The 25,574-nt window shown below is 44.0% G+C and overlaps 1 protein-coding gene across 3 annotated transcripts in view; it reads left to right on the forward strand.

The window, feature by feature from the left end:
* The window catches only part of Carmil1 (capping protein regulator and myosin 1 linker 1), a 262,924-nt gene that overhangs the window by 95,963 nt on the left and 141,387 nt on the right, over positions 1-25,574 (forward strand). For all 3 annotated transcript variants that reach the window (XM_050142253.1, XM_050142251.1, XM_050142252.1), the window contains 2 exons: positions 15,585-15,635; positions 19,832-19,891. In XM_050142253.1, the coding sequence (XP_049998210.1) occupies positions 15,585-15,635; positions 19,832-19,891 (111 nt within the window). The remainder of the gene's footprint in view (positions 1-15,584; positions 15,636-19,831; positions 19,892-25,574) is intronic.

The following is a 25,574-nucleotide window of genomic DNA, read 5'->3' on the forward strand; positions in this document are numbered from 1 at the left end:
TTTTGATGGGGATTGCATTGAATCTATAGATTGCTTTTGGTAGAATTGCCATTTTTACTATGTTGATCCTCCCAATCCAAGAGCAAGGGAGGTCCTTCCATTTTCTGGTGTCCTCCTCTATTTCTTTCTTCAAAGACTTGAAGTTCTTGTCAAATAGATCTTTCACTTCCTTGGTCAGGGTTACCCCAAGATATTTTATGCTCTTTGTGGCTATCGTGAAAGGTGATGCTTCTGTGATTTCCCTCTCTGTTTCCTTATCCTTAGTGTATAGGAAGGCAACTGATTTTTTGGAGTTGATCTTGTATCCAGCCACGCTACTAAAGGTGTTTATCAGCTGTAGGAGTTCTTTGGTAGAATTTTTGGGGTCGCTTATGTATACTATCATGTCATCTGCAAATAACGAAAGCTTAACTTCTTCCTTTCCAATACGAATCCCCTTGATCCCCTTATGTTGTCTTATTGCTATTGCTAGAACTTCAAGCACTATATTGAAGAGGTATGGAGAGAGTGGACATCCTTGTCTTGTTCCTGATTTTAGTGGGATGGCTTTGAGTTTTTCTCCATTTAATTTAATGTTAGCTGTCGGTTTGCTGTAGATAGCTTTTATTATATTTAGGTATGACCCTTGTATCCCTATTCTCTCCAAGACCTTTATCATAAAGGGGTGTTGAATTTTGTCGAATGCTTTTTCCGCATCTAATGAAATGATCATATGGTTTTTTTCTTTCAGTCTATTTATATGGTGGATTACATTGATAGATTTGCGTATGTTGAACCAGCCCTGCATCTCTGGGATGAAGCCTACTTGATCATAATGGATAATTTTTCTGATGTGTTCTTGAATTCGGTTTGCCAGTATTTTATTGAGAATTTTTGCGTCGATATTCATGAGTGAGATAGGCCTGTAATTCTCTTTCTTGGTTGGGTCTTTGTGTGGTTTTGGTATCAGGGTAACTGTAGCTTCATAAAAGGAATTTGGCAATGACTTTTCTGTTTCTATATTGTGAAATACGTTAAGGAGTATAGGTATTAGCTCTTCTTGGAAGTTCTGGTAGAATTCTGCGTTGAACCCATCTGGTCCTGGGCTTTTTTTGGAAGGGAGATTTTTGATAACAGTTTCTAGTTCTTCGCGACTAACAGGTCTATTTAGATCATTCACCTGGTCTTGGTTTAGCTTTGGTATATGGTACTTATCTAAAAAAATGTCCATTTCTTTTGCATTTTCCAGTTTTGTGGCATACAGGCTTTTATAGTAAGATCTAATGATTCTCTGGATTTCCTCTGTGTCTGTGGTTATGTCCCCCCTTTCATTTCTGATTTTATTTATTTGCGTGTTCTCTCTCTGTTGTTTAGTTAGTTTGGATAGGGGTTTGTCGATCTTGTTGATTTTCTCCAAGAACCAACTTTTTGTTTCATTGATTCTTTGGACTGTTTTCTGTGTTTCTATTTTGTTGATTTCTGCCCTCAGTTTGATTATTTCCAGTCTTCTACTCCTTCTGGGCACCTCTGCTTCTTTTTTTTCTAAAGCTTTCAGGTGTGCCATTAAGTCCCCAATGTATGCTTTCTCTGTTTTCTTTAAGTGGGCACTTAGTGCTATGAACTTTCCTCTTAGCACTGCTTTCATCGTGTCCCATAGGTTTGAGTATGTTGTCTCTTTATTTTCATTAAATTCAAGGAAGACTTTAATTTCTTTCTTAATTTCTTCCTTGACCCAGGTGTGGTTCAGTAGTTGACTGTTCAGTTTCCATGAGTTTGTCGGCTTTCTGGGGGTAGCATAGTTGTTGCCATCTAACTTTAATCCGTGGTGATCTGATAAGACACAGGTGGACACTGATATTCTTTTGTATCTGTGGAGGTTTCCTTTGTTTCCGAGTATATGGTCAATTTTTGAGAAGGTTCCATGAGCTGCAGAGAAGAAGGTATATTCTTTCCTATTTGGGTGGAGTGTTCTGTAGATGTCTGTTAAGTCCATTTGCTTCATTACCTCCAATAATTCTCTTAATTCTCTATTAGGTTTCTGTCTGATTGACCTGTCCATTGGAGAGAGAGGTGTGTTGAAGTCTCCTACTATTAGTGTGTGTGGTTTTATGTCTGCCTTGAGTTTTAGAAATATTTCTTTTACATAAGTGGGTGCTTTTATATTAGGGGCATAGATATTCAGGATTGAGATGTCATCCTGATGAATTGTTCCTGTTATGAGTATAAAGTGTCCATCTCGATCTCTTCTGATTGATTTTAGTTTGAAGTCAGTTTTGTTGGAAATTAGTATGGCCACACCTGCTTTTTTGTTAGGACCATTTGCTTGAAAGACCTTTTCCCAACCTTTTACTCTGAGTAGATGCCTGTCTTTGTGGTTGAGATGTGTTTCTTGCAAACAGCAGAATGTTGGATCCTGTTTTCGTATCCAATCCCTTAGCCTGTGCCTTTTTATAGGTGAATTGAGACCATTAATATTAAGTGATATTAGTGACCAGTGGTTGTTTACTCCGGTTATTCTTACTGTTTTCGGTAGTAGAGTTTGTGTGTGTCCCTTCTTTGAGTTGTACTGGTGAAGGTTCGCTAGATTCCTGAGTTATTGTAGTCAGTGTTGGCAATGTTGGATTCCTTGGGTTGCGATTTTCCTTCTATTACTTTCTGTAGCGCTGGATTTGTGGCTACGTATTGTTTAAATTTGTTCTTATCCTGGAATGTCTTGTTTTCTCCATTGATAGTGAATACTAGCTTGGCTGGGTATAGAAGTTTGGGTTTGCATCCATGGTCTCTTAGTTTTTGAAGAACCTCTATCCAGGACCTTCTGGCTTTCATGGTTTCCATAGAGAAGTCAGGTGTAAGTCTGATCGGTTTACCTTTATAAGTTACTTGGCCTTTTTCCTTTGCAGCTCTTAATATTCTTTCTTTAACCTGTATATTTTGTGTTTTGATTATTATATGGCGAGGGGATGCTTTTCTTTGATCCAGTCTGTTTGGTGTTCTGTATGCTTCTTGGATATTCAAAGGAATATCTTTCTTTATGTTGGGAAAGTTTTCTTCCATAATTTTGTTAAATATATTTTCTGGGCCTTTGAGCTGTAATTCTTCCCCTTCTTCTATTCCTATTATTCTCAGGTTTGGTCTTTTTATTGTGTCCCATATTTCCTGAATGTTTTGTGATGAGAATTTGTTGGCTTTGCTGTTTTCTTTGATCAGTGCGTTTATTTTCTCTATGGTGTCTTCAGAATCTGAGATTCTTTCTTCTATTTCTTGTATTCTATTGATTATGCTTGTTTCTGTAGGCTCTGCTCGTTGACCTAGATTTTCCGTATCCAGCTGGTCCCCAGTTTGTGCTTTCTTCCTTGCTTCCATTTCAGTTTTCAATTCTTGAACTGTTTCCATTACCTGTTTGTTCGTTTTTTCTTGGTTTCCCAGGGTCTCATGTACGTATTTACTCAATTCTTCAAACTTTTTGTTATACTTCTCATCCATTTCTATAAAGGTGTTTTTTACATATTGTTTAAGGGACTCTATTGCTTTCATAAAGTCGATTTTTTCCACTTCTTCTGTGTTAGGGTGTTCAAGTCCTTCTGTTGTAAGATCATTGGGTTCTGGTGCTTTCATGTTGTTTTTCAGCTTATTGGGAGAATTTTTGCCTTGGCGCCTGCCCATCTCCTCCTATTGATGATCACTAATTGGTCTTTTAAAACCAGATCAGGTTTCCCTGCTGGCCAGAGGCTCCTCTTGCAAAATTCCCTCGTTCTGTTTCCTGGCTCCTGCCAGGGGCCAAGATCCCTCTCACCCCTCAGATGGGTCTTCAGGAAAAGAACCAGGTTCTCTGTTTGCCAGGGATCTCGCCAACCAAAGGCCTACCTCTTTGATTTAATTGTCCTGGGGCGATCTGCTCTTGGTGTTGCACTGGTCCCTGTCGCCTGCGTTGTCTGCCACTGTGTCAGTACCCGCCGGTCCCAGCCGCTGCGCCAGCTGCGTCGCCAGCTGCCGTGCGCGTCCTGGTGCCGTGTGCGTCTGGTTCCGGCCGCCGCTGGTGCCGTGCGCGTCCCTGGACCAGTTTGTTTTAAGTTGCACCTTTTCTATAAAGATTTCCTTGCCTTGCTAGGCATGGTGGCTCCTAGTCCTAATTCTAGAATTCGGCGACCTGAGGCAGGAAGGACCTTGTCTGCTTGAGCCAGTTTCAACTACAGGCTTGGGCCACTGATACCCATGTGGGGTCTCACCAACCTGGCATCATCTGTGTCCATCCCCCATACTACGAGGCCTCCTCCTCTCTGTTTTTCTGTCTCCACCTCTTTCTCCTTCCTCCCTCCCTTCCTCCTTCTCACTATGTAGGTCAGCTGGCCCGAAACTTGTTATGTTGTTATGTGGCAATTCTCAGGCCTTGGCTGACTGAGATTCTAGGATTACAGGTGTGCCATCATCGCCAGCCCTATTTTCTTCAATACTGTGTTTTTCTCCATTTTTTTTTTTTTTACTTATCACTATCAGGGACCCATGTCTTGTTTGCCTATAATGTGCCTCCACTCCAGAACATGAGCCACTAGGAGGCAGAGCTTGCATCTTTTACTCTTTAGTGTCTAGCACCATGCAGCCACAGAGGAATTATTTTTTGAATGAGTAAACTATTTACTTAAATATTTAATAATGACTTTGATAGTATTTCATCATGGCCTAAAAAAAAAAAAAGAAATGGAATAGATCAAGCGTACCTAAGTGAATGTTTTGTTTTTAGTCTCCCTGCTTTGTGGGGTAAGGCAAGAGGTCTTTTAGAAGTCTGATCCCCCTCTTTCTTATTCCCAAGTTCTGGGGTTACAGAAGTGTTCCACTACTCCTGCTCTAAAAGGGAATCTGTTATTTTGGAAACAAAGGTTCCTATGAATTTAAGTTCGTTATTTGCAAGAGAAAAGCACAAGCCTTCTCCTGGTAAGGAGATCCCCAAGCAGAAGGCTGCATTTACATACAGGGCAGTTACTCTGGTTTCAGGCTGTCTTCTGTCTGCCTATGCTGGGGACCTAAGTTCCCATCCTTCTCTCTTAAGGGCTCCACAAGAAGTGAGCACACTCAGGACTTCTGGGGTTGAATGCGGTGAGACAGAGAGGGGGCACCACTGGGGACTTGGAGGTCGAGGCTGTGGGAGAAGGATCCACCCTGCAGTTTGCTGTGTTGGAAGTTAGTGATTTGGAACTGGAGGCCAGTTTCCCACCATAGGAAGTAATGGATGCCAGGCTGAGCATCTGGCCTGCTGCCAACACAGAGGGGACACCTTTGGGAGGGGTTGGGGGCATTAAAGAAGGAGGAATTATTTACCTTTTGCTGCTCCCCACTCAGAAGGGGGGAAGAGGCATGGGTAGGGTAGGCAGAGACCGTGCTAAGGGCAGAGTTGGTGCAGAAGGCCCGCAGCTTCATGTTTTCCCATTGAATATGTGAACAGTTTGATTTCAAAAGCTCTGCCCATTTGGCAGGATTCTTAGTGGCCGTGAGAGAGGGCTGATGAATTCTCTGTTCCCTGAGCTTCTCTACATAGCTGCAGTCCGAGGGAGAAAAATTATTCCATTTTTAAAAAAGATACACCGTCCCCCACCCCCCTAGTATGCCTTTCCACAATCCTAGCTTTCTTGGTGGTTTTGAAATGGAGTTTCTCTGTGTAGTTCTGGTTGACCTGGACTTTGCCGCGTAGCCCAGGATACTCTTATACTTGGTATGCTTTCTGCTTCTACCTCTTTGAGTGCAAACATGCCCGGTTCTGTACCCTGGTTTTTAAAAAGATGGCTTCTGTAGTATTTAAATTATCTACTAACTGTCACTAAAATAATACATGTTAATTTTTATATTTCCTATAAGATCTTTCTCTTTGGTATCCTGACACAGCCGCCATACATCATTTACTTCCGTGCACAGACATCTAAAAGCCATTATGAAAGTGGGTTTCCCTGAAGCCTCATCTGTTGCTGGGAAGGACAGCCTAGCCTCTGGGCAGCGCAGAGGACTACAGCTGCTTCAGTATTCTTTGAACACAGTAGGCAGATAGCAGTGCTTGACACCCCCATGTCTCTGCTAGGTTCCATTCCTTGTTTCTCTTCTTTTGACAAGTAGATGTGTTTGAAGAGGGTGGAGGTAAACTGGAAACAGCAGATTTTTTGGACTTTTCCTTATGGAGTGTGATTATGAACCCAGAAAGATATATTAGTTTCATGATAGGTGGTGGATAATGTTAGACAGAACCCAGATTCTATAATTAGATTCACAGGGGCTGGAGAAATGGCTCAGTGATTGAGGGCATGTCTGCTCTTTCAGAAGACACCAGTTAATTCTCAGACCCACATGGCAACTCACAACTGTCTGCAAGCTCCAGGGATCTGACCTCCACTGGCACTGGACACCCCAGACATACATTTAGGCCAAATACTCGTATACATGTAATATAAAAATAACCAGACTCACAAATACAGCAACTTTTCCCCTTCTAAAATCTAGAGGTTTTGCTACTGGGAATAAGGCAAGGAAGGAAGGTGAGTGTTCATGAGGCAGAGTTGCAAGCAGGCTGTGTGCCAGGTACCACGGGAGCACCGCGTGAGGAGGACACAGTCGTCTTTTGCTCCCGCATGCCCTATGGTTTGGTAAGGGTGGCAGATATGACATATGCAATCCCAGCAGTTCAAGTTGTTCTTGGAAAGTAGTATGGGAGCCTATGACAGGAAGACGTGAGTCTCTGCTTTAGAGGTGTGCTTTAGGTCAGAATGGGGAAGAGCGGTGGCATGGGCAAGCAATTTGGAACGGTGAGCATTTTAAAGCAGGGTGTTATGTAGTAAGCCTGTAACTTCCATGCTCTGGAAGCTAAGGTTGGGGTGACTGGAGCTGAGGAACTCAAGACCAACATAGGCAACATAAGGTTGATCAAGAGAAGTTTCAGCTGAGTTGTGAGAGAAAAGCCAATTTTTGGATATCAGAGTCATGATTTTGTACCTAGACCTCAGACTGATTTACAAACCTGTTTTGAGTAGTTGCTTTAAAAGAGGGGGAAGAAGCTGAAGGAGGCCTGTAAGAACTGGACAGTGTGTGTGGATAGCACTCTGCGGAAGGGAAGCCATATTTTCTTTGACTTGGGAATCCTGTGAAGGTCTGCAAGATGTCCCAAGCTCTTAGCATGGCATAGCCATACCCCCATTCCTGAAGGAGGAGGCAGAGAGTAGGATGCCTGAATTAGCAATCCTCAAGGTAGCCGAGGAGATGACTGACAACTGAACAGTCACCGCTTGTCTTTGAAGCTGTAGGATTGAGCCCAAGCACCATGACAAGTAAACAGAAAGGCAATCATAAGAGGTGGGCAGTTTGAAGGAATTACCAGCCCAGGCCAGGGTGTGGTGGGATGGTTAAGAACACTTTGTGTTCAAATCCTGTGTCAGCCTCACTGTGGTGTGCAGTGTGGCCCTTGGTTCTCCAATCAGGAAAGCAGGGCACAGAGATACAGCTTCCTAGAGCCCAAGGCTTTTGAGGTGTTGTAGTGAGTCAGAATTCACTGTAGAGCAATTCATCTTCAGGAAGTAGTAGTCTACGTGAATGGAGGCCTCATCCTTCCCGATGACAGAAATGGGATTGTGTAGGAAGAATGGAGCTGGGTTTTGGTTCCACGTGTGAAGTCAGCTGGAAGTATTTTGGAAAGCACCCCCACTGCGTCCATCCTCCCACTTGCTCTACAGGCCACGCCAAAGACACATTAGGAGTGGAGAGAATGCTAGGAGAGTTTGAGAGTGGTTAGGGAGCCAGTGAGTGGGCGTTACCAGGAGATTTTAACTTGGTCTGGATTCCACCCTATCATTCGTTGTTGCCGGCCGCTACCATCCCCTTCTCTCTCCTTGTTTCTCTTTCTGGAATTAGTGCACACTCTCCCTCCTCTGCCTCTATTTTATGATACTATTAAGTAGAGTCTGGCCCTTGTGCTTTGTGCCGCCTGCACTCCTGCAAAGTGGGAGACTGTTCTGTAACTTTGCTCTGAAGAAGGGAAGAGAATACATATCTGTTTTCATTTGAGGATTCCAGTATGACAGAAGGGAAGAACGAAGGAAGAGTTCCTGTGCTTCCTTAGGCTGGCCAGGAAGCACATGCAGGCTGTTAAGTTGAGATTATGTAAGCTGATGGGTGAGGGTCCGTGTGGCGTTAGAAGGACAGCAAAGACCAATGACACTTGACATTCCTTTTCCAGCTGGTAGCTGTCATCATCATTCCTTTTGTCTGGGGACACGCTCTCCCAGAGTGTGCATTGCTCACAGTCGCTGGCCGTAACTGTCACTCTCTCTCTGTCTTTTGGAGTGATCTTGCATGGCACGGCCCCTGTTGGGTACACAGGATGGAGGGAGGGCTCTTGCACTGGCTTTTGGATCTGGAGAGGGGTGTACAATGGGGGCATGATGATAGTTGATCCAGCTGGAAGGACTCCTCTACAGTCTTGCTTCTGTCTGGAGATTTGGAAGGTCCTGGCAGGCATGGATAGAGATGCTGCCATGTGTGGGCAAGTGCCTCCACATGAAGCTTCCATATGAACCCTCTCCTGGGTCTAGAGCTTGACATTCGCTTTACGCCACCCTGGGTCTACAAGGTCTCATCCTGGTGCCTGTGGTCACGATGCCTCTATTTATTTATGTATTTGTTTGTTCGTTCGTTATGTGTGCATTCTATGTGTGTGTGTGTGTGTGTGTGTGTGTGTGTATCCATGGAATTCAGAAGCAAGGTAAGGGGGGATTCTCAGGAAAATTTAACTTGGTCTGGACTTCTGTCTGTCATTCATTGCTGCTGTTCATTTGTGTCGGATCATACAGGGTAGAGGTGTTTGTGAGTCACCTGATGTGAGTCTTTTGGAGTGATCTCTCCAAAGGACTTGGCCCTTCGGAAAGACTGCAAGTGCTCTTAACTTCCGAGGCCTCACGCCAGCCCTAAGACACTTTAAAAGAAGGCCTGAATCTGACTCTGCATCACTACTAGGGCACTGCAATGAAAACCATGGTGCTACTTTCTCCTCTGTCTTTAAAAAATGTCATTAAAAATTTATGTGCTAGATTACAGATTCTGGTATCACCTGGTATTTTACAAAGAGGATCTAAGGTGTAATTGCATCAAGAACTGACTGGACACGGTAGTTCACGCCTGGAATCTGAGTTCTCAATCGACCGGGACAGGACAACTGTGGCAGTTTGAGGCCAGCCTCATATACACAGTGAATTCTAAGCCAGACAGTGTTACATAGAGAGAGCCTGTCTGTTAAAATAAACAGAAAGCATCCAGCGTTGATACTGTTTTGAATCAGACACACGTTCACCTGTGGGGAAAGGTTCAGTCGGTTTGTCTCCGTTGTGCTTGACTTCTTCAGCTTGCAGTAATGGGATAGCAGGAAGAACGGAGCGATTATGTCTGACAAGCCGTGTGTAAACATTCCATTTCTGTGTAAGCAGAAATAAGCAGGCGGGAAGAAAGGATTTGCACAGGTGTCAGAGCACAAAAGCCTTTGCTGGCGCCAGGCCCCAGAATAGACGCTGACCTCAGCGGCTTCTTGTCCCTTTCTGCAGGACCAGGGACCACTGGAGTGACATCCTTTTAGCAAACATTTACCACCAGGGGCCTGCTATTCCTAGAAGTCCACATACACCAAAGGTAGGGGAGCCCAGAGAGGGCCTACACAATGGGCGCAGAATCTTGGACTGTAATTTAGAAACTTTATTTATTCACTTATTCACTTCAGTCATTTGTGAATAACAGGAGCTCACAGAGCAGCCCAGACTAGCCTTGTACTCATGGCCCTCCTATCTCCAAGTACTGGGATTACAGGCAAATCCCCCCCCCCACCTCTACACCCTCAATTAGGCATATATAATTAGTGTATTTTTAAAATAAGATTTCTGTGTTATATGATTGTGTGTCTGACTACATGTATGTGTTTTGTGTATGTATTGCCTGTGTAGGCCAAAAGAGGGCATCGGATCCCCCAGAACCGGAGTTAAATGCAGTTGTAAGCTCTCCTGTGTGGGTGCTGAGCAGTTAAGAGCACTTGCTGCTCTTCCACAGACATTCAATTAAACCTTATTCGCAGTTGGGTCACCCATCTATCTTATTCACTCAGACTAAATCTAGATGCCTCCCCCCTCAGTTTCATTGTACTATAAAGTCAATTATAATCTATAAACAGGCACTGTGATATGTCCCATATGCCAGAATTCCTTTCAGCACTTTGTGTATTAGCTCATTTAACCCTCACAAGTCTATGAAATACAAATACTATTTTGATATTTTTAATTAAATTTTTGTGTGTGTGAAGTATGTGCCTGTTTGTGTGTGTGTGTGTATGTGTGTGTGTACGTACATGTAGAGGCCACAAGTTGATGTCAGGTGTCTTCCTCGATTGCTGTCTACTGTACATATTGAGTCAGGGTCTCTCCCTTGAGCCCAGAGCTTACTTGTCCAGCTAGGGTACTAGTCAGTTTGTTCTATGGATCTCCCGTCTCCATCTTCTAAGCACTGCGATCACAGGTTGGCTGCTGTGCCTTCCTAGTATTGATCTCCATTCTCTGTGCTTTTATTTTATGACAGACACTTGACCCACCGAGTGACCTCCCCAGCCCTTGTTTGTTTGTTTTTGTTTTCCAGTATTTGTTTTGAGACAGGTTCTCACTATGTAGTGTAAACTGGAGGTTGGGATTATAGATTTGTGCCACTACACTGGATTTATTGCTCTCAGTCACAAAGGAAGGCACTGAGGCATGACAGAGGTTTAGTATTTGTCCCAATGTCATAGAAATAGTAAATACTGAAGCTGGAATCGCAGCCGGACACTGCTAGGCCCACACCCACATCAGATGTCATGTGACTGTCTCTGATTCCAGCTCCAGGGGACCTGGAACCCTCTCTTGGCCTCCTTGTGCACTTGAACTCATGTGTGCATACTCACCTGTGGATACACAAAAGTATACATAATTTATTTAACTTTTCAATGCCAGGAATACTATATTGAGCAAACTGCTATGGTTATATACCAATAAAACTGACCAGGCATGGTGGTGCACTGTGCCTTTAATCTCAGCACTTGGGAGGCAGAGGCAGGCAGATCTCTGTGAGTTTGAGGCCAGCCTGGTTTACCAAGCAAGTTCTAGGACAACCAGGGCTTATGCTTGCCTTTCAGTGAAGCTCAGATGAAATTCATTAAGACTGTGGGATGAGAGCATCCACTCTGTTGCGTGCTCACTAAGCTTCTGTGGAAGAAGGAGTCTTACGGGAAGGCTGGAGGGCAGTGATGGCTTTGCTCATGATAATGAGGGCCCCTTGGCTAAGTGTATGTATGCTCTCCATATCCCACTCCCCTTGTTTCTTATAGTCAAGGTCTTACTCAGTAGCTCAAGTCAGGGAGTCACAGTGATCCTTCTGCCTCAGTCCCCCAAGTGTGATTACAAGTGTGAGTTATCATGTTACTGTTCCTCATTTTTTTTTTAAACTTTGCAAGAAAATTCTTCTTCAAGGCCAAAATGTGTATTGACAGAAAATTTCAGCTTAGGGCTTGCCTTAGTATCTTTGTGGGTTTTGTTGAGCGAATCTGAGGAAGTGGACCTTACCCTGGGGACCCGAAGAAAGAGTGATGAGGAAAGCTTGTGTTCAGCAAGTACGTGCTAGGTGCTGGAGCGGCCCTCGCTGTCTAACTATTATTTCCTCATCACGGTCCTGTGGTGGCTGTTCCTGCTTGAGCGTCTCTTGTTTCAGGAGCCTTATTTCCTCCCTTGAGGATGTCTGCAGCCTCTCAGCTGTGGGAGGTGTCAGCTTTGTGGAAGAAAGTGGGAGAACCAGAATTCCAATCCAAGTGTTTTTGAGACTCAAATCCAAGCACGCAGGTTGACCTGGGTTCCCGAGAAGATCCTCAGTGCCAGCATGGGAAATGTCCTCAGAAAGGAGGAGGTTTGACCGTGATGGAGGTCGTGGTCCATGAGAAGGTTTTGGTTTGAAAATGAAGAATCTCTCATAGGCTCTTGTGGTCGGAAAGCTTGGTATCATCTGGCCGTGCTGTTAGGGAAGGTTGTGGAAAATTAGGATGTGGAGCCTCATTGCCTGGGTTATTGCAGGGGGCTTGCTCTGTTTTCCAGCTGCTCTCTGCTTCCCATCTATGGACATAGTGCCACCAACTTGTCACCACATACTCCTCCCATAGTGCCTTCTCTGCCTCGAGGGACTGTAGCACCTAGAACTGTAAGCCCAATGATCACTTCTCCCTTAAGTTGCTTTTTGTGAGGTGTGTGGTCACACCAAAGTGCAGGGTTACTCTAGCATATCTCCCCATGAGCATGATCCTGGCTCTTCCCATGTAGTTAGAATCCATACCCGTGCTTGCAAATCCTCTGTGGCTACACCTTGGGGCAGTTTGGAAATGCATGGATGGGGCTTTCCAGCATGCCTGGAGCTTCATTTATTGACTCAGTTTGTGCTGATAAAGGGAGATAGATGTATGATTCAGAACAGTGGTACCTGTAGCTTTCAGTCTTGCAATATGACCCACTGTGCTCTGAGGTGCTGAAAGATCTGTCTCCTTCACTTCTGCTCCCTAACACATTTTCTTAGTATTGCTACATGAATCTGGAGACTGGAGCTGGCTTTTTAGAAAGTAGGACCAGACAGAAAAAAGTTTTTATGGCTTGTCTGTCTTCTATCAAAGCCTGGGCTTCCTCATGGATGCATCTCTTCTCAAACAACTTCTTTTGAACTGTGTTCAACTTCAAAAGGATGCTCTGTATTTACACAAATACTTGTAAAGATAGGAAGTCAGCACACCGGGCCACAGACTGTGAGCCTGTGCAGTTCCAGGGTGAAGGCAGAATGATCATTATGAAATGAATGTCTCCCTGTGGCCAAGAGATGGCCCTTACTCAAATGGGGATGTGTGGTTTTGTTTTTTTCTTTTCTATCTCTTTTGTGTTTAAGTGACTACTAATACTTAATGCCCAACCCAAGACCTCCAGAAATACCTTGTGATTGCATCTGTGGAAGGGGTGTGGCGGGAGAGGATGCACACAGTTCGGCCAGCCTTGGTGGCTGGCGGTGGGAGGTGTTTATCCCCAAGTGTAGCCACAGGGTAGGAAGGGTAGCAGTGCCATATGCTGCCCTATTCCAGTTGCTGAAGTGTGTGTTCTGAGATTCGTTTTAAAGACTTATTAATTAGGTGCACACAGGGGACCTTGTAAAGCGCTTAATTACCTGTGGCTCACTGTATAATGATGTCCAAAGGCTGTCTTCGGTTTTATTCGTGTTTTGTTCACAGTTCTCTGCGACTGTGTTGCAGATGAAATTCTCTCCTGGAATGCAGTGTTTCTTCTGTGATTGATGTGTGTTTTTTTTTTTTTCCCCCAAAGGCATAAAGAAAACCCAGGATCTACAGTGATCTTTAGAGAAAGGGTTGGGGAAGAAAGTGCTGCAGCAAGCATAGAAAGCAGAGGAAGGGAGAGGCTGGAGCAAATGGGAAGAGACCTGGTGGGAACAGTGGCAGCAGTGGCAGAGAGGGGGTCTGAGGGGAGGAATGGGGGACAGTGAGGAGAGACGAAGACTGAGACATATGTATCTAGACCCAGGCAGACAGCAGCGGGTGGTGACAGTGACAGAGACCGGGCTATGACCCGAGATGGAGGCAGGGAAGGCAATCTGAATCACCAATAGGAACTCAACCTTCTTCTTAGGGTACCACTCACCCCTCTGGCTACTGATGACCTGTGTATCTGTTTGCTTCATAAGACTAATGTTCCGTGACTGGTTTGTGGTTCCATGTGTGTCAATTCCTGAAGAATCTGGCTCATACAGGAAGGTTAGAATCTGGGGTGAGTAGCAGGAAGCACCCCAGAAGTGTAGCTAGAGCATCTGGGTCGGAACTCCAGCTCCACCATGTGCTGCTGTGCCTGCTGTGGGAATGTGGAACGTTTGGTGGAGCGGAGCTGCTCACCACACGTCAGTGAGGAAGCAGAAAGGCGGGTGAAGGAGCCCACCAGGATGGCGTGGAAAGCCCATTCCATCCACAAGGTGGCTCATCTCTGTCTGCCCCAGCGTCTTGTGCTTAGGGGAATAAAGATAGTGTTTCCTCCCACAACACTGACAACATTCAGACTGTTGAGTGTGGACAATAGGAATTGGCCCCTCAGAGCATCCAGGTAATGGTACCCTGCCTCTCTACACTTTTCATGCTTCCTGGTGATCAAGCAATAGTTACAGACGTGTTCCACCTGCTCTTAGGTTGCTTCTCTCAGGTTCTCTGCATCCTAAGTTCATCTCGTGATCAGCAAATGCTGCCTGCACTTCCCTTGACATTTTTCATGTTTATTGCTTTGCTTCTTTACCTGACCCCTAAGAGCTGTGATTGACTTATAGCATATCAAATCTTCAAAGGATGATATCTTCCTCCACCTACTTCTAAAGTCAAGCAGTGAAGGTTTTAGGCAAGAATGGCTCCTGTGCATAGCCCCCTTTTTTCTTTCTTAGTAGAGACTGACCAAGGGCCTAGTGCTGTGGTTCTCAACCTTCCTGATGCTGAGACCCTCTAATACAGTCCCTCATATTGTGGTGACCCCCTACTATAAACTTATTTTAGTTGCTAGTGAATAACTGTAATTTTGCTACTGTTGTGAATCATAATATAAATATCTGAGACACACGGGTTGTTTGACCCCAGAGACTGAGATCTGTAGGTTGAGAACCTACCAATGGCTCTAGGGGATGCCAGCCAAGCGCTATACCTCTGAGCTGTATCACCCCAAGTCCTGATGTATAGCTTCTAAGATTCTATTCAAACCTAGGATTCCTAGGTTAGTACATAAGTCCCATTTGCTAAACAAGAATTTATTAACGAGGAAGTTCTTTGAAAAATGAAGGAAGGCAATTCTCCTGTCACTGCTCGCTGGGCTTTTATTTCTTTCTCTCCTTCAAATGCTCATGGGGCCAGTGGGGATCTCTGTGGTGCACCCTGCTCAAAGCCAGGCATCAGCTTCTTTGGATTCATGAGGGGTCCTCTGCATGGCAAGAGAGGCTTCTAGGCCCACAGGGTCCCACGGTGTCCCGATGCCATTAGCTGATTATCAGGAAGAAAGTTCAAGAATGCCCTGTCTATCTCAAGAAGCAAAGTTGGGGGAGGTCTCTTGAAAACTAGCCTAATTTTTTGGCCCATGTGTTATATGAGTGCTACCAGCTTAAGCCCTCACGGTGGGAACAGGAGGGCACACACAGATGCTGCTTGTCCTTGGGGAAGTACGAGTGAGCAGGTACTGACCTTCACTAAGTTTGCTGTCGATGTAGCTGACTCAGGACACTATGCCACATAAATCACTTTCCAGTGTCTGTCCTGTTCAGCCACGGTGATCTAGTCTGCGGGCCAACTGCCTGACCAAAGTTCCTGGGTTACTTGTCCAAATAAGCCTTGATGCAGGTCTTCCTAGACCGGAACTGATTCTACAGCGCCAAGAAACTGTCCCTGGTCACTTACTCTACCTGCCACAGTGGTAACTGAAGGTTTTAGGGTATCAATGTCATTTGGTGAGACCGAATCCTGGCAGGCCCAGTTTTCAGCACTGACACCAACATCTGCTTTTGTGTTGCAGGTGCTCACGTCATGCCGAGCCTTCCTCCTGTCAGCGCGCATCCCCACCAAGGTAAGCAGGGCTGAGTTCTCCTCCCCAGAGGGGCTGACAGGCACACTCAGTGCGGCACAGCCACATGCACACTCTTGCACACAGCCAGAGACACTCACGTGAAGGAGCGTGCCACCTTTGGCATTTCGATACGATGCTGTCATCTGCAGATGTGTTGAGGTGTCTTCCCAGCTGTTCTGGGATGCATTCAATGTGCAGGTTGGACAAGCCTGCTCTGATAAACGTGCATTCCCAGATCCGTTACACAGATGTAGCGTTTCGGCCCATATGTCTAGAGTTATCTTAGCATGCACCTTCTGTTTCCTTCTTCTCCAGAATGTCCCTAGAGGTTGTCGTGAAGGATGCTTTTCATTTCCTTTCGGCTCTCTGTGTAAGGACATGCCAAGAAAAATAGTGAAGCATTTTGTGTTCCCTGTCCCCAGGCTCTTTGTCCCAGCCATTTTTCTCCCTCAGCTGTGCTGTGTCAAGTCTCTTTCTTATTTTCTTTGGGCCGGCAGTGACAGCTTTTTTCTGTAGAGAAATAGTCTTCTGATTCTAAAGGGTGCATTGCAGGGTTGTGAGAGCTCTAGCCCTTTCAGTCTCCTGTAAGAAACCACTCCACCCTCTCCTCTTCTTTTCTTCCCCCACCATTAACATCCTCTTCCTCTTCCCGCTCCCCTTCCACTTCTCTCCCTTTTTTCTACCTCCCTTCTCTTCTTTCTTTCTTTTACCCCTCCCTTCACTCCTCCTTCCCTTACTTCTTCCCCTTCCTCTCCACTCCTTCCCTTGTCCTTCCCTTTCCCCTTCTGTTTCTTCAGGTTCTCACTCTGGCCCCTATTCCCTGTGTACCTCAGGCTGACCTTGAACTCACAGCAATCCTCCTTTCTCAGCTTCCCAGGTGTAAGCTACACACTTAAGTTCTCAGCTTACAAGCTTCTCTAAGGAAAGATACTTTAAGTACTTTGATGCATAAAGTGACACATGTTTACTGTGTTCTAAACAAATTTGTTACTATGGCAATGAGATTGGACTAAACTCTCTCTAAAATACCTAAGGCAGAGCTGGTGTGTGGTATTATGCTCCAGTAATCTTGGGTTCTAGGCCAGCCTGGGCTACATAGCAAATCTGAAACGAGAAAGGGGCAGGGGTGGGGAGGTGAGATGGAAGGGTAGGTGTACAAGCACATTCAGGCAGTCAGTGTGTAATAAAGTAAATGCTGACTTATTGCAGGAGTTATTTTGGACTTGAGAAAAAGAGCTTGCCCTGATGAAGGGAAGGCTCCAAAGCTGAATGTGTTGGATTTTGCACATGATTCTAGCACTAGGGTGGTAGAGGCAGGAGGTTCAGGAATTGAAGGGTCATTCTCAACTATATAATGAATTAATTCTGGGCTAACCTGGGCTACATAGTGGGTTCAAGGTCAACCTGGGCAATAGGAGAGCTACTATCTGGGAAAGAAAAAGAGAAGGCTCCTGGGTGCTATTCCAAATGTATAGACATATGAACACAATTGAGTCATGTGTCTCAGATCACGCATGAAGAAATAGCTAGTCAGCGTGACACACACCTGTAAATCCAGTGTTTGGGGGAGTTGGAGACAGGAGGATTGCTGTCAATTCAAGGCACTCCTGGGCTCTCCAGTGAGTACCAGCCAGACTAAAAAAGAATGAGAGAGGAAGGGTGAGCAGGGGAAAGGTTTATGTGGTGTTGGGGGTTAAACCCAGGGCCTCATGCATTTTAGGCAACCATTCTGCCAACCGAGTTACATCCCAGCCCTGCCTTAAGCATGTCTAATAATAACCCAAAGCTCTGACTCGTCCCAGGCTCGGCTAGTCATCCTTTATTGAATGTTGGTCTCTTTCCACCTCTTTTTTTTTTTTTTTTTTTTATTTATTTTTTTTTTATTTTTATTTTTTTTTTCTTTTTTTTTTCTTTTATTTTTTTTTTTCTTTCCACCTCTTGTTGGCTCATCGAACAGTTATTCTACAAGGACTACCTGCCACTTCACCAGGCTCCCCTGGTTCTGTTAGCCCAGTGAAAGCCCTCATTGGGGACAATGTAAGCATTTTAATTATGGTCCAGCATCAGCCAGACAAATTGACAAGAGTGGCCAAGTCCCACCTGGTGACTCATACAAGCGCAATGTTCATGGCTATGCACCCACCCTGCCTCTGTTGGATGTGATGACTGCTGAGGGTCCATGGAGGTGCTCCTCATGTAAGCAGTTGTTGGGAATCAAACTTAGTGCTTTGCGCATACGAGGCAAGCACTCTACCAGCTGAGCCAACATCCTCCGCCCAAGTTCCCGTTTTCAAAAGGGATTTTAACTGGAAACTGCCTCGCCTGTTAGGCTTGATTCAAGTAATAGCGCTGGCATTGTAAAAAAAAAAAAAGTGGACTGTTTCTTTTTATTTATTTGTTATTTATTTATTTTTTGTTTTCTGTTATTTATTTTTTAAAGTAATAGTAGTGGTAGGTAAGTACGCGATTTTAGGACTTTTTTTTTTTTGCTGTACTTTAAAGAATTTAACAGAGATGTAGATCTTTGTAGTATTGGGTAAAAATGTTGCAGTAATTGAATGTTTCAAAATTTGGGCCTCCAAGGGTGCATGTAGCCCATAGAGGAGAACACTCTCATTCCTCAGTGAGTTTCCAGTGTGGCACCTAGTAGGCTGCTCGGAAGTCTCAACTGAATGAATGCGAAAGAATGAATCCATTTATTCATTCTCATATACCACCCCGTCCAATGAAGTCTTGCTATGTAGCCCAGCTGGCACTAAACTCATGGTGATCCTCCTGCCTCAGGCTCCTGAGTTCTGGAATTTCAGACCTCAGCTACCACACCAACTCCTATGAGTCAGGCTCCAGACATCACTGTGCCTCTGGGGTTTCACATTGGATCTTCTGCTTTAATATTTTGTCCTACTTGTGTACCTTGGCACAACCTGCCAGCAGGGGGCAGAGTTCAGTCTTTGTGGGTTGATTCTACACTTGTTTCTTAGGTGGGACAGCTGGCCTTTCTGTATCCATTGGTTTCACATCTGTGGATTCCATTTATACGAACCCAAAATCTGTGCTTCCCTTTAGATATTTTCTTCTCATTCTGCCCCAGGCAACACAACACTTCTGTTTACACTGCACTGCCTTGCGTAGGAGCTGTAAAGACGACCTTAAATATTTGGGAGGATGTGTGTATCTGCACAGTGTGCCCTGGTACAAGAGACTTGAACATCACTAGATTGTGGTGTCTTTGGGCATCTCTAGAATCCCCCAGGGGTACCAAAGGATGCGCACGTGTTTCTAGATTTAATGTGATGTGGCGAACACACATGGCCTAGTCATTTCCCTCCGTCTTCCAGTCTCATACCCTGTATGTTTGGTGTGAGATGAGGGACTGCACACCTAGGAGAAAAGTTAGTGATGAAAGACAGATCCGGGAATGTGCTGCACAGTCTGGAGAATATGTAGGGTAGGAAGAGCTGATGGTGATCATGGGAGAAGAAATGAAGGGGCACTTTTTAATTCATTGAAAAGAGGTAGCTGAGTGGTGAGGGTGTTAGTCTGGCTTGCCCATGCTGGCTTTAATGTCTCGCATCATAAAATAAAAATAAATGAATAATTAAAATATAAACAAAATACTATATGAATACTTGGCGAAAGAGTAGCTTTGTCAACTATGTATGTGCTATTAAACATAGTTTAAAATTCATAAGTATATATTCATCCAAATCCATCTAAATAGTAATTTTGTGGATTTTGGGGGAAGAAGGTGATGTTAGTGAGTAGCTAGAGTGCGACACAAAGAGGAACATGTTGTCTAGAAGAAAGGACTAGTCCATGGGGACTGAGGTTTTCCAAAGGAACTTTGTGGAGGAAAGGGTGTGTGTGTGTGTGTGTGTGTGTGTGTGTGTGGTTGCTTAGTGTCCTGTAGGCATTTGCCAGTATACACACATCGAGTAGAGCGAGCCTGGATGAAATGTAGAAGTCAAGGGTGCCGCTTCCTCCCCTCTGTTTGGGAGGTGGGTAATGCCTCTTTTGATAGGATGGATCCCAGCGCTGTTACTATGGACAGAGGCATCAAGCAGCCTGTCTTCAGAAGGCGCAACAAGCCTTACTTAGCCTTGGGGTAGCTCTGATTATAGCATGTTTTGAACCTCAAATGATATGTTTTTAAGCCCTCATTACAGGTCTCTTCTCCCCCTCCCCTCTCATTACAGCTCGAGTTAACCTTCAGCTATCTGGAGATTCACGGAGTCATCTGCCACAAGCCAACTCAAGTAAGTATGAGCTCTAGGAGCCTGCCACTGTGAGGTTACTTAAATGAAGATGTCTTGAGACAGAACAGAAAAGCAAGGGAAGAATAGAATTTTCAGAAGGAGAGACCTGCAGCGGCTGTGCGTGGGAGGGGTCAGGAGCTCATTCTGTTAAGAAAACTGGTACCCGAGAGAACCAAGCAACTCCTTGCCAGCTGCCGCTGTGCACACAACTTGTCCATTTGGCATGCTGTTTGACAGGTACTAACATCATCGCTTCATGACTTTTATAAAGTACTATGTAAAATACCTCCCACCGCAGAGGAGTAGCCTCAAGTTCTCAGCAAATCCTCCTGCCTCAGCCTCCTAAGTATGGGGATCACAGGTATGAACCCCGTGCCTAGCTTTATGAAAGTCTTTCTTGGAAGGAAGTGATAAGTGATTTCTTTTGGGTGTTCCAAAGGTGATTAAAAATAGTGTCGTTTTAGCAATAAGTTGTTGGAGTGAAGTGCAAAATTCGGTAACTTTTGGCATATATATAGTCACGAAACCGTTAGTACAACCATGACACCGATTATATTCATCTCATTCATCCCCTTCCCCATCTACAGTCTCTTACGGGCACCTGCTTTTTGTCACTGTAGGGGGGGGGTCACACTTTATAACATTTCATATGGATGGAATCACATAGTTTACAGTCTTGCCTTCCTCATTTAGTTAATGCACTGTTTCAAGGTGGACTTATTGCATGTCTCGGGGGCTCTTTCCTTCATGTTGCTGAGCGGTGTGCTGCCTCTTGGATGTATCAGTTTGTCTGCCCTTGCACCGGTGCTGGAGAGTATGTTGTTCCCAGTTTTGGCTGTATCAGGAACAGCTGCTTCTTTGGATATGGATGTGGGGGTCCCTGCAAGCATCATGACCAACAGGGAAATGATCTGGGTGAAGTAAGAATGAAACTCAGTTCAGCCCAACTTGGTTGGTGCTGGGCCAAGCTTCAGGAGTCTGGCACCAACTCATTTATTTTAGCTATATTTAAGCACAGCACAATTTTGGAAAACTTTTCTGGTGACAATTAATTTAGTTCCATGTGTACAACAAAGCTTAGGAGATGTTTAAGTTGAAACTGTTTAAAGATGGGTTCTGTTGACTCAGAAACAATGCTCAAGATAAGGGTCTAGGGAGAATGACTGAAGTGAACGTAATGCCTGTGGGAGCGGGGATAGGACTGGCCCTAAGATGCCATAGAAGTTACCTAGGGTGTTATAAAAGACGTGTGATATCTCTCTTAAAGGGTGGTTTTATGGACTAAGAAACAATGTTCAAGACTTAGGGTAGGGGGGAAAGTCTGGGATAAGCAAACATAATATTCTGGGGGAGACAGGTACAGCCCAGCCCACAGATAGCAGAGAATCACCAGGCTGTAAACTATGCCCTTTGAAGAGATAAGCCTGTGTTTCTAAGGTTCCTCACTTCTCCATCGTTATCTCTACACGCATGCTTTCATTTGCTGTGGACGCTTGTCTTAGCAGAGCTGCGGGGTCCTGTGCTAGGCATGTTTGTTCAGCATTGAGTACTGTCAACCTGCCCTCACAGAAGGTAGTACAAAATATTTAGTTTGTCATCAATACTGTGTAAGAGATACAGTTCTTTTTTTATATCCCTGAACATAGGTAAGGTGCTTTTTTTAAAAAAATTTTTTTAACAGGAATATAGTTTTCTTTCCCCCCTTCTGAATTTAAAAAGAATGTTCTGTATAGAAATAGTTGACTTTGACATTTTGATCTTCCGTTGTCCCCCCCCCCCCCCCCAACTTGTTTTTCCTCACCTGGTACAACCAGACTTTCTGACAGATTTCATTGTTTCTGTAGAGGAGCTGCCATCATTTGTGTGAATATGCACAGCTTTTCTTTTTCTTGCCTTACTCCCATGGGGAGGGCACTCCTGGATTCTATATGCTCCTACACATCTTGCTGATAGAATAAGAATTCGGTACACTGATTTCTTTTTACCTAGGATGTTTCCCAGAGTTATTCTGCAGTCATCTACTTGTAGAAAGATGGAGTGCTTCTCTGTGAAAGAGCAGGCTTACTTGCCACATCCCGTGAAAACAGGAGACCACACTGACACAACGATCCCTCTATTGCGTGAGTGCAGGCATCCATCTGGATCTCTCCATGTCACTCTGGGGGACATGGAGCTCTGGGGAGTTTATTAGGGTGCCCATGGCTATTTGTGATGTCATTCATTAACCATGTGAACAAGGAGCTTCCTGGCTCCAGCCAGCATCTGTGGAACATTGGCTCCCAGGCAAGGTAGTACCAAGTTTTAGCCAGCACCTCCAGCATGATGCTGAAGTGACTAGATCAAGTCTCGGGCTTGTCTCCAAGGGAGATTCATTCTTTCACCATCAAGTATGGCATTGTTATAGATTTGTTCCGTAAATGATTGTTGCCTAGCTCAGGGCATTTCTTTCTATTCCTAGTTGAGTTTTTATCAGGACTGGAATTGAATTTTGTCCAATGTTTTTCTTTATTTCCTGAGATTGATGCGTTTATTATGATTTCTTCCCTTGTCTTCCATGAAGAATTATATTTATTTGTGGATATTAAGTTCTTAATTCCTAGGACAATCCCCATGAGTCAAAACATGTTACCTTTTTATAAATTATGAATTATATTTAAAATAAATTAAGTTTTGATTTTATAATCTGTTTATCTTGTTATATCACCTTATAGGTATACCCCTTTTATCATTTATTTCATTTTCTACATATATGTACTTTTATCCTATTAAATTACATTTAAATTTTTCCCAATACTATCTATTATCCTTTCATGTTATAATATATATTTATGTATCTCCCTTATTATATATATATATTCCATATGTTAAACCTTGGGAAGGAGTTTTTGCGCTGCTGTTTAAGATGCTAGTTTGTTGTTTTTCTTTTTTCTTTTCTTCCTCTAAGATATTAGCATAGTCGTGGAGTTAGCATATGAACTAGGAAGGAATCTCTGCACTGTATCTCTCTTCTTAGAAGAGCAGTGCTAACATTAGTTCTTCCTTAGATCTTTGGCAGTTGTCTATGTTTTGAGGCAGCATCCCCATCCTCCAATGGGCTCATAGTATCCACTTGTGATGTCTGTAGAAATCATTCCTGATAAAGATAATTTGCCGACCTTTTTCCTCTTTGTGCTTATTTTGTAAGACATTTTATTTTATCGACCATCTCAAACACTTGTTTTCTGGTTGAATTGCTTTTCTGTTACATTGGTTCTTTCTCTGAGCGTTATTTTTATAACTGATTGTTTTACCTCTTAAAAGCATATGCGTGTTTAGGTTGCTGGTGATGCTCTTCGAAAGAAACTGTCAAAGCTGTCATTTACGACAGCTGAGATTACATACAAATCCCTGGAAGTTTTCCATAGTGCAGCTGAGAGTGATATTTTATCGTTCTCCAGAAAATATATTTTGCACAAGAAAAAAAAATCACAGCAACATATGTTTGCCCAAATGGCCAAGTCTGTGTTGGAGTGAGTCATCACTCCTAAGTGATGCATGGTGGTAGCACTCTAGGCTGGCCTTTCTATTGAGGAAGGTCTGTTTATGAGTCAGGCTCTGGGTGGGAGCAGTGGGGACTAGTGAATGTGACTGTCAAATTTATACCGAGAGTGTGATTTGACTGTGGTATTTGCTTGTGAAAAAGATGTTGGCACAGCAAGAAGAAGTCTCCCCTGTGACTGCAGGAGTTGACCATTCTGTAACCTGCAGTCTTGTCTCCTCTGTATGCCAACCACTTAGAAGAACTGGGTAGGCAGCTGTCTGCTTCAGCCACGGAGCTGGTTTGATTGTTTTAAGTCAACTACACACTTCGGTTATCTGTGTTCTGAAGACTGAGACTCCATAACCCATGTAGCCCCAAGAGAGGATCAATAACTTAAGAGCCTCACATCCTTTGAGTCTCTAGTTTACGTGAAGTCTGAGGATGAGGACATCCGCCAGTTACGTACAATCTAACCATCTTTTGAGTAAAGATTTTATTTTGTTTTAGAGAGAGAGAGAGAGAGAGAGAGAGAGAGAGAGAGAGAGAGAGAGAGAATACAAATGGTCATATATTCAGATGTCTCCTAGAGGCATGAGGAGCAGCACATCATATCCCCTCAACTTGGAGTCACCAGTGGTGCTTGAAGTGGGTGCTGGAAACTGAATCTGGGGCCTGTGGAAGAGTGGCCGTGCTCTCAACCCAGTGGTTCTGAACCTTCCTGATGCTGCTCACCTTTAATACAGCTGGGGTGACCCCCAACCATAAAATGATTTTCATTGTTACTTCATAACTGTAAATTTGCTGCTGCTAAAAATCATAATGTAAATTTCTGTGTTTTCTGATGATCTTAGGCTACCTTTGTGAAAGGGTTGGTTGAGTCTCAAAGGGGTAATGAATTCTTGCTAACATTCTGGGGTTATTAAACTTTTGTTGTTGCTATTTTTACCATTTGTGTGGTTCATCAGTTCAGGTAAAATGCTTGGGGTAGAATATGGTGCCTTGTATATGAATGAGTGAGTGGTCAGTATGTTCCTGAATTAGTAATGTTTGCCTTAACTATTGCTCTTTTCCTTTGTGGAAATCTGGGATGTTGAAATCTCATTTTAAAGTCTTGATGATGTCACTACACCTTTGGTGCTCATGGTACATGGGATAGTACACCCCTATACTATGGAATTTTATATTTTCATCTGCAACTCAAGACTTGCTATTATTATTGTTATTGTTATTATTATCATGATTAGTTTTCAAACTAAAGTTTTGCTCTATCATAGAGTGGCTCAAGAAAGCCAACCTCTGCTTGTTTATATTAGAGGAAGCAAAATCACCACATAAGTTTATCGACTGTGGTTTACAAAAAAAAAATGTTGGCTATATTTGGGCCCAGTAGATCAGGTCTGTAGTCTAAGCCTCTAGATGCTGAGGCAGGAGGATGCCTAATTCAAGACCTGCCAACACTACAGAATGAGTTGAAGTTGACTCCAAGCAATCTAGTGACTCTATATCAAGATAAGAAGGAGAAAAAAACAAGAGGAGAACCCGCTTGTTTTTCCTGGCCACCCGGATAGCTTAGATCAGAAATAATAACACAGAAGCTGTATTAATTAAATCACTGCTTGAGCTGTTAGCTCTAGCTTCTTATTGGCTAACTCTTATGTTAATTTAACCCATTTCTATTAGTCTGTGTATTGCCACGTGGCAATGGCTTATTGGCAAAGTTTTGGCATGTCTGACTCTGGCGGCTCCATGAAAGCAACACATAGACAGAAGGACCTCCCACACCAGAAAAAAAAAAAAGAGGATGTAGCTCAACCCATAGGATGCTTTAGTTGGGTTCTGTGATTAGGAGTAGAGATGGCGGCTTGTAATCTCTGGTTGATTTTAACCAAGGCCCTGGAAATCAAACCTAGGACCATATGCACGCTAGGCAAGCACATTCCAAATTGCTATTTTAAATGGGAGTAGAGGTTATGAGTTCTACCCTGTGAGGTGTTTGAACATTCTGTTTCTGCTCAGCCTGGAACAGAAGGAAGCCAGCATGTGACAGACAGCTCTTTTTGTTGAGGCCATGATGTGTTGGGTGGCCCCACCTTGGTGGCTTTGTTGTAGACTTTACATTATGCAGAGGTGTTGACATCTCCAGCTGGGCTTTGTGAGCACCTT

This window comes from Alexandromys fortis, unplaced genomic scaffold, assembly GCF_014885135.2.
Source record: "Alexandromys fortis isolate MF-2015 unplaced genomic scaffold, M_Fortis_MF-2015_v1.1 scaffold_5, whole genome shotgun sequence".
NCBI classification, from domain to species: domain Eukaryota; kingdom Metazoa; phylum Chordata; class Mammalia; order Rodentia; family Cricetidae; genus Alexandromys; species Alexandromys fortis.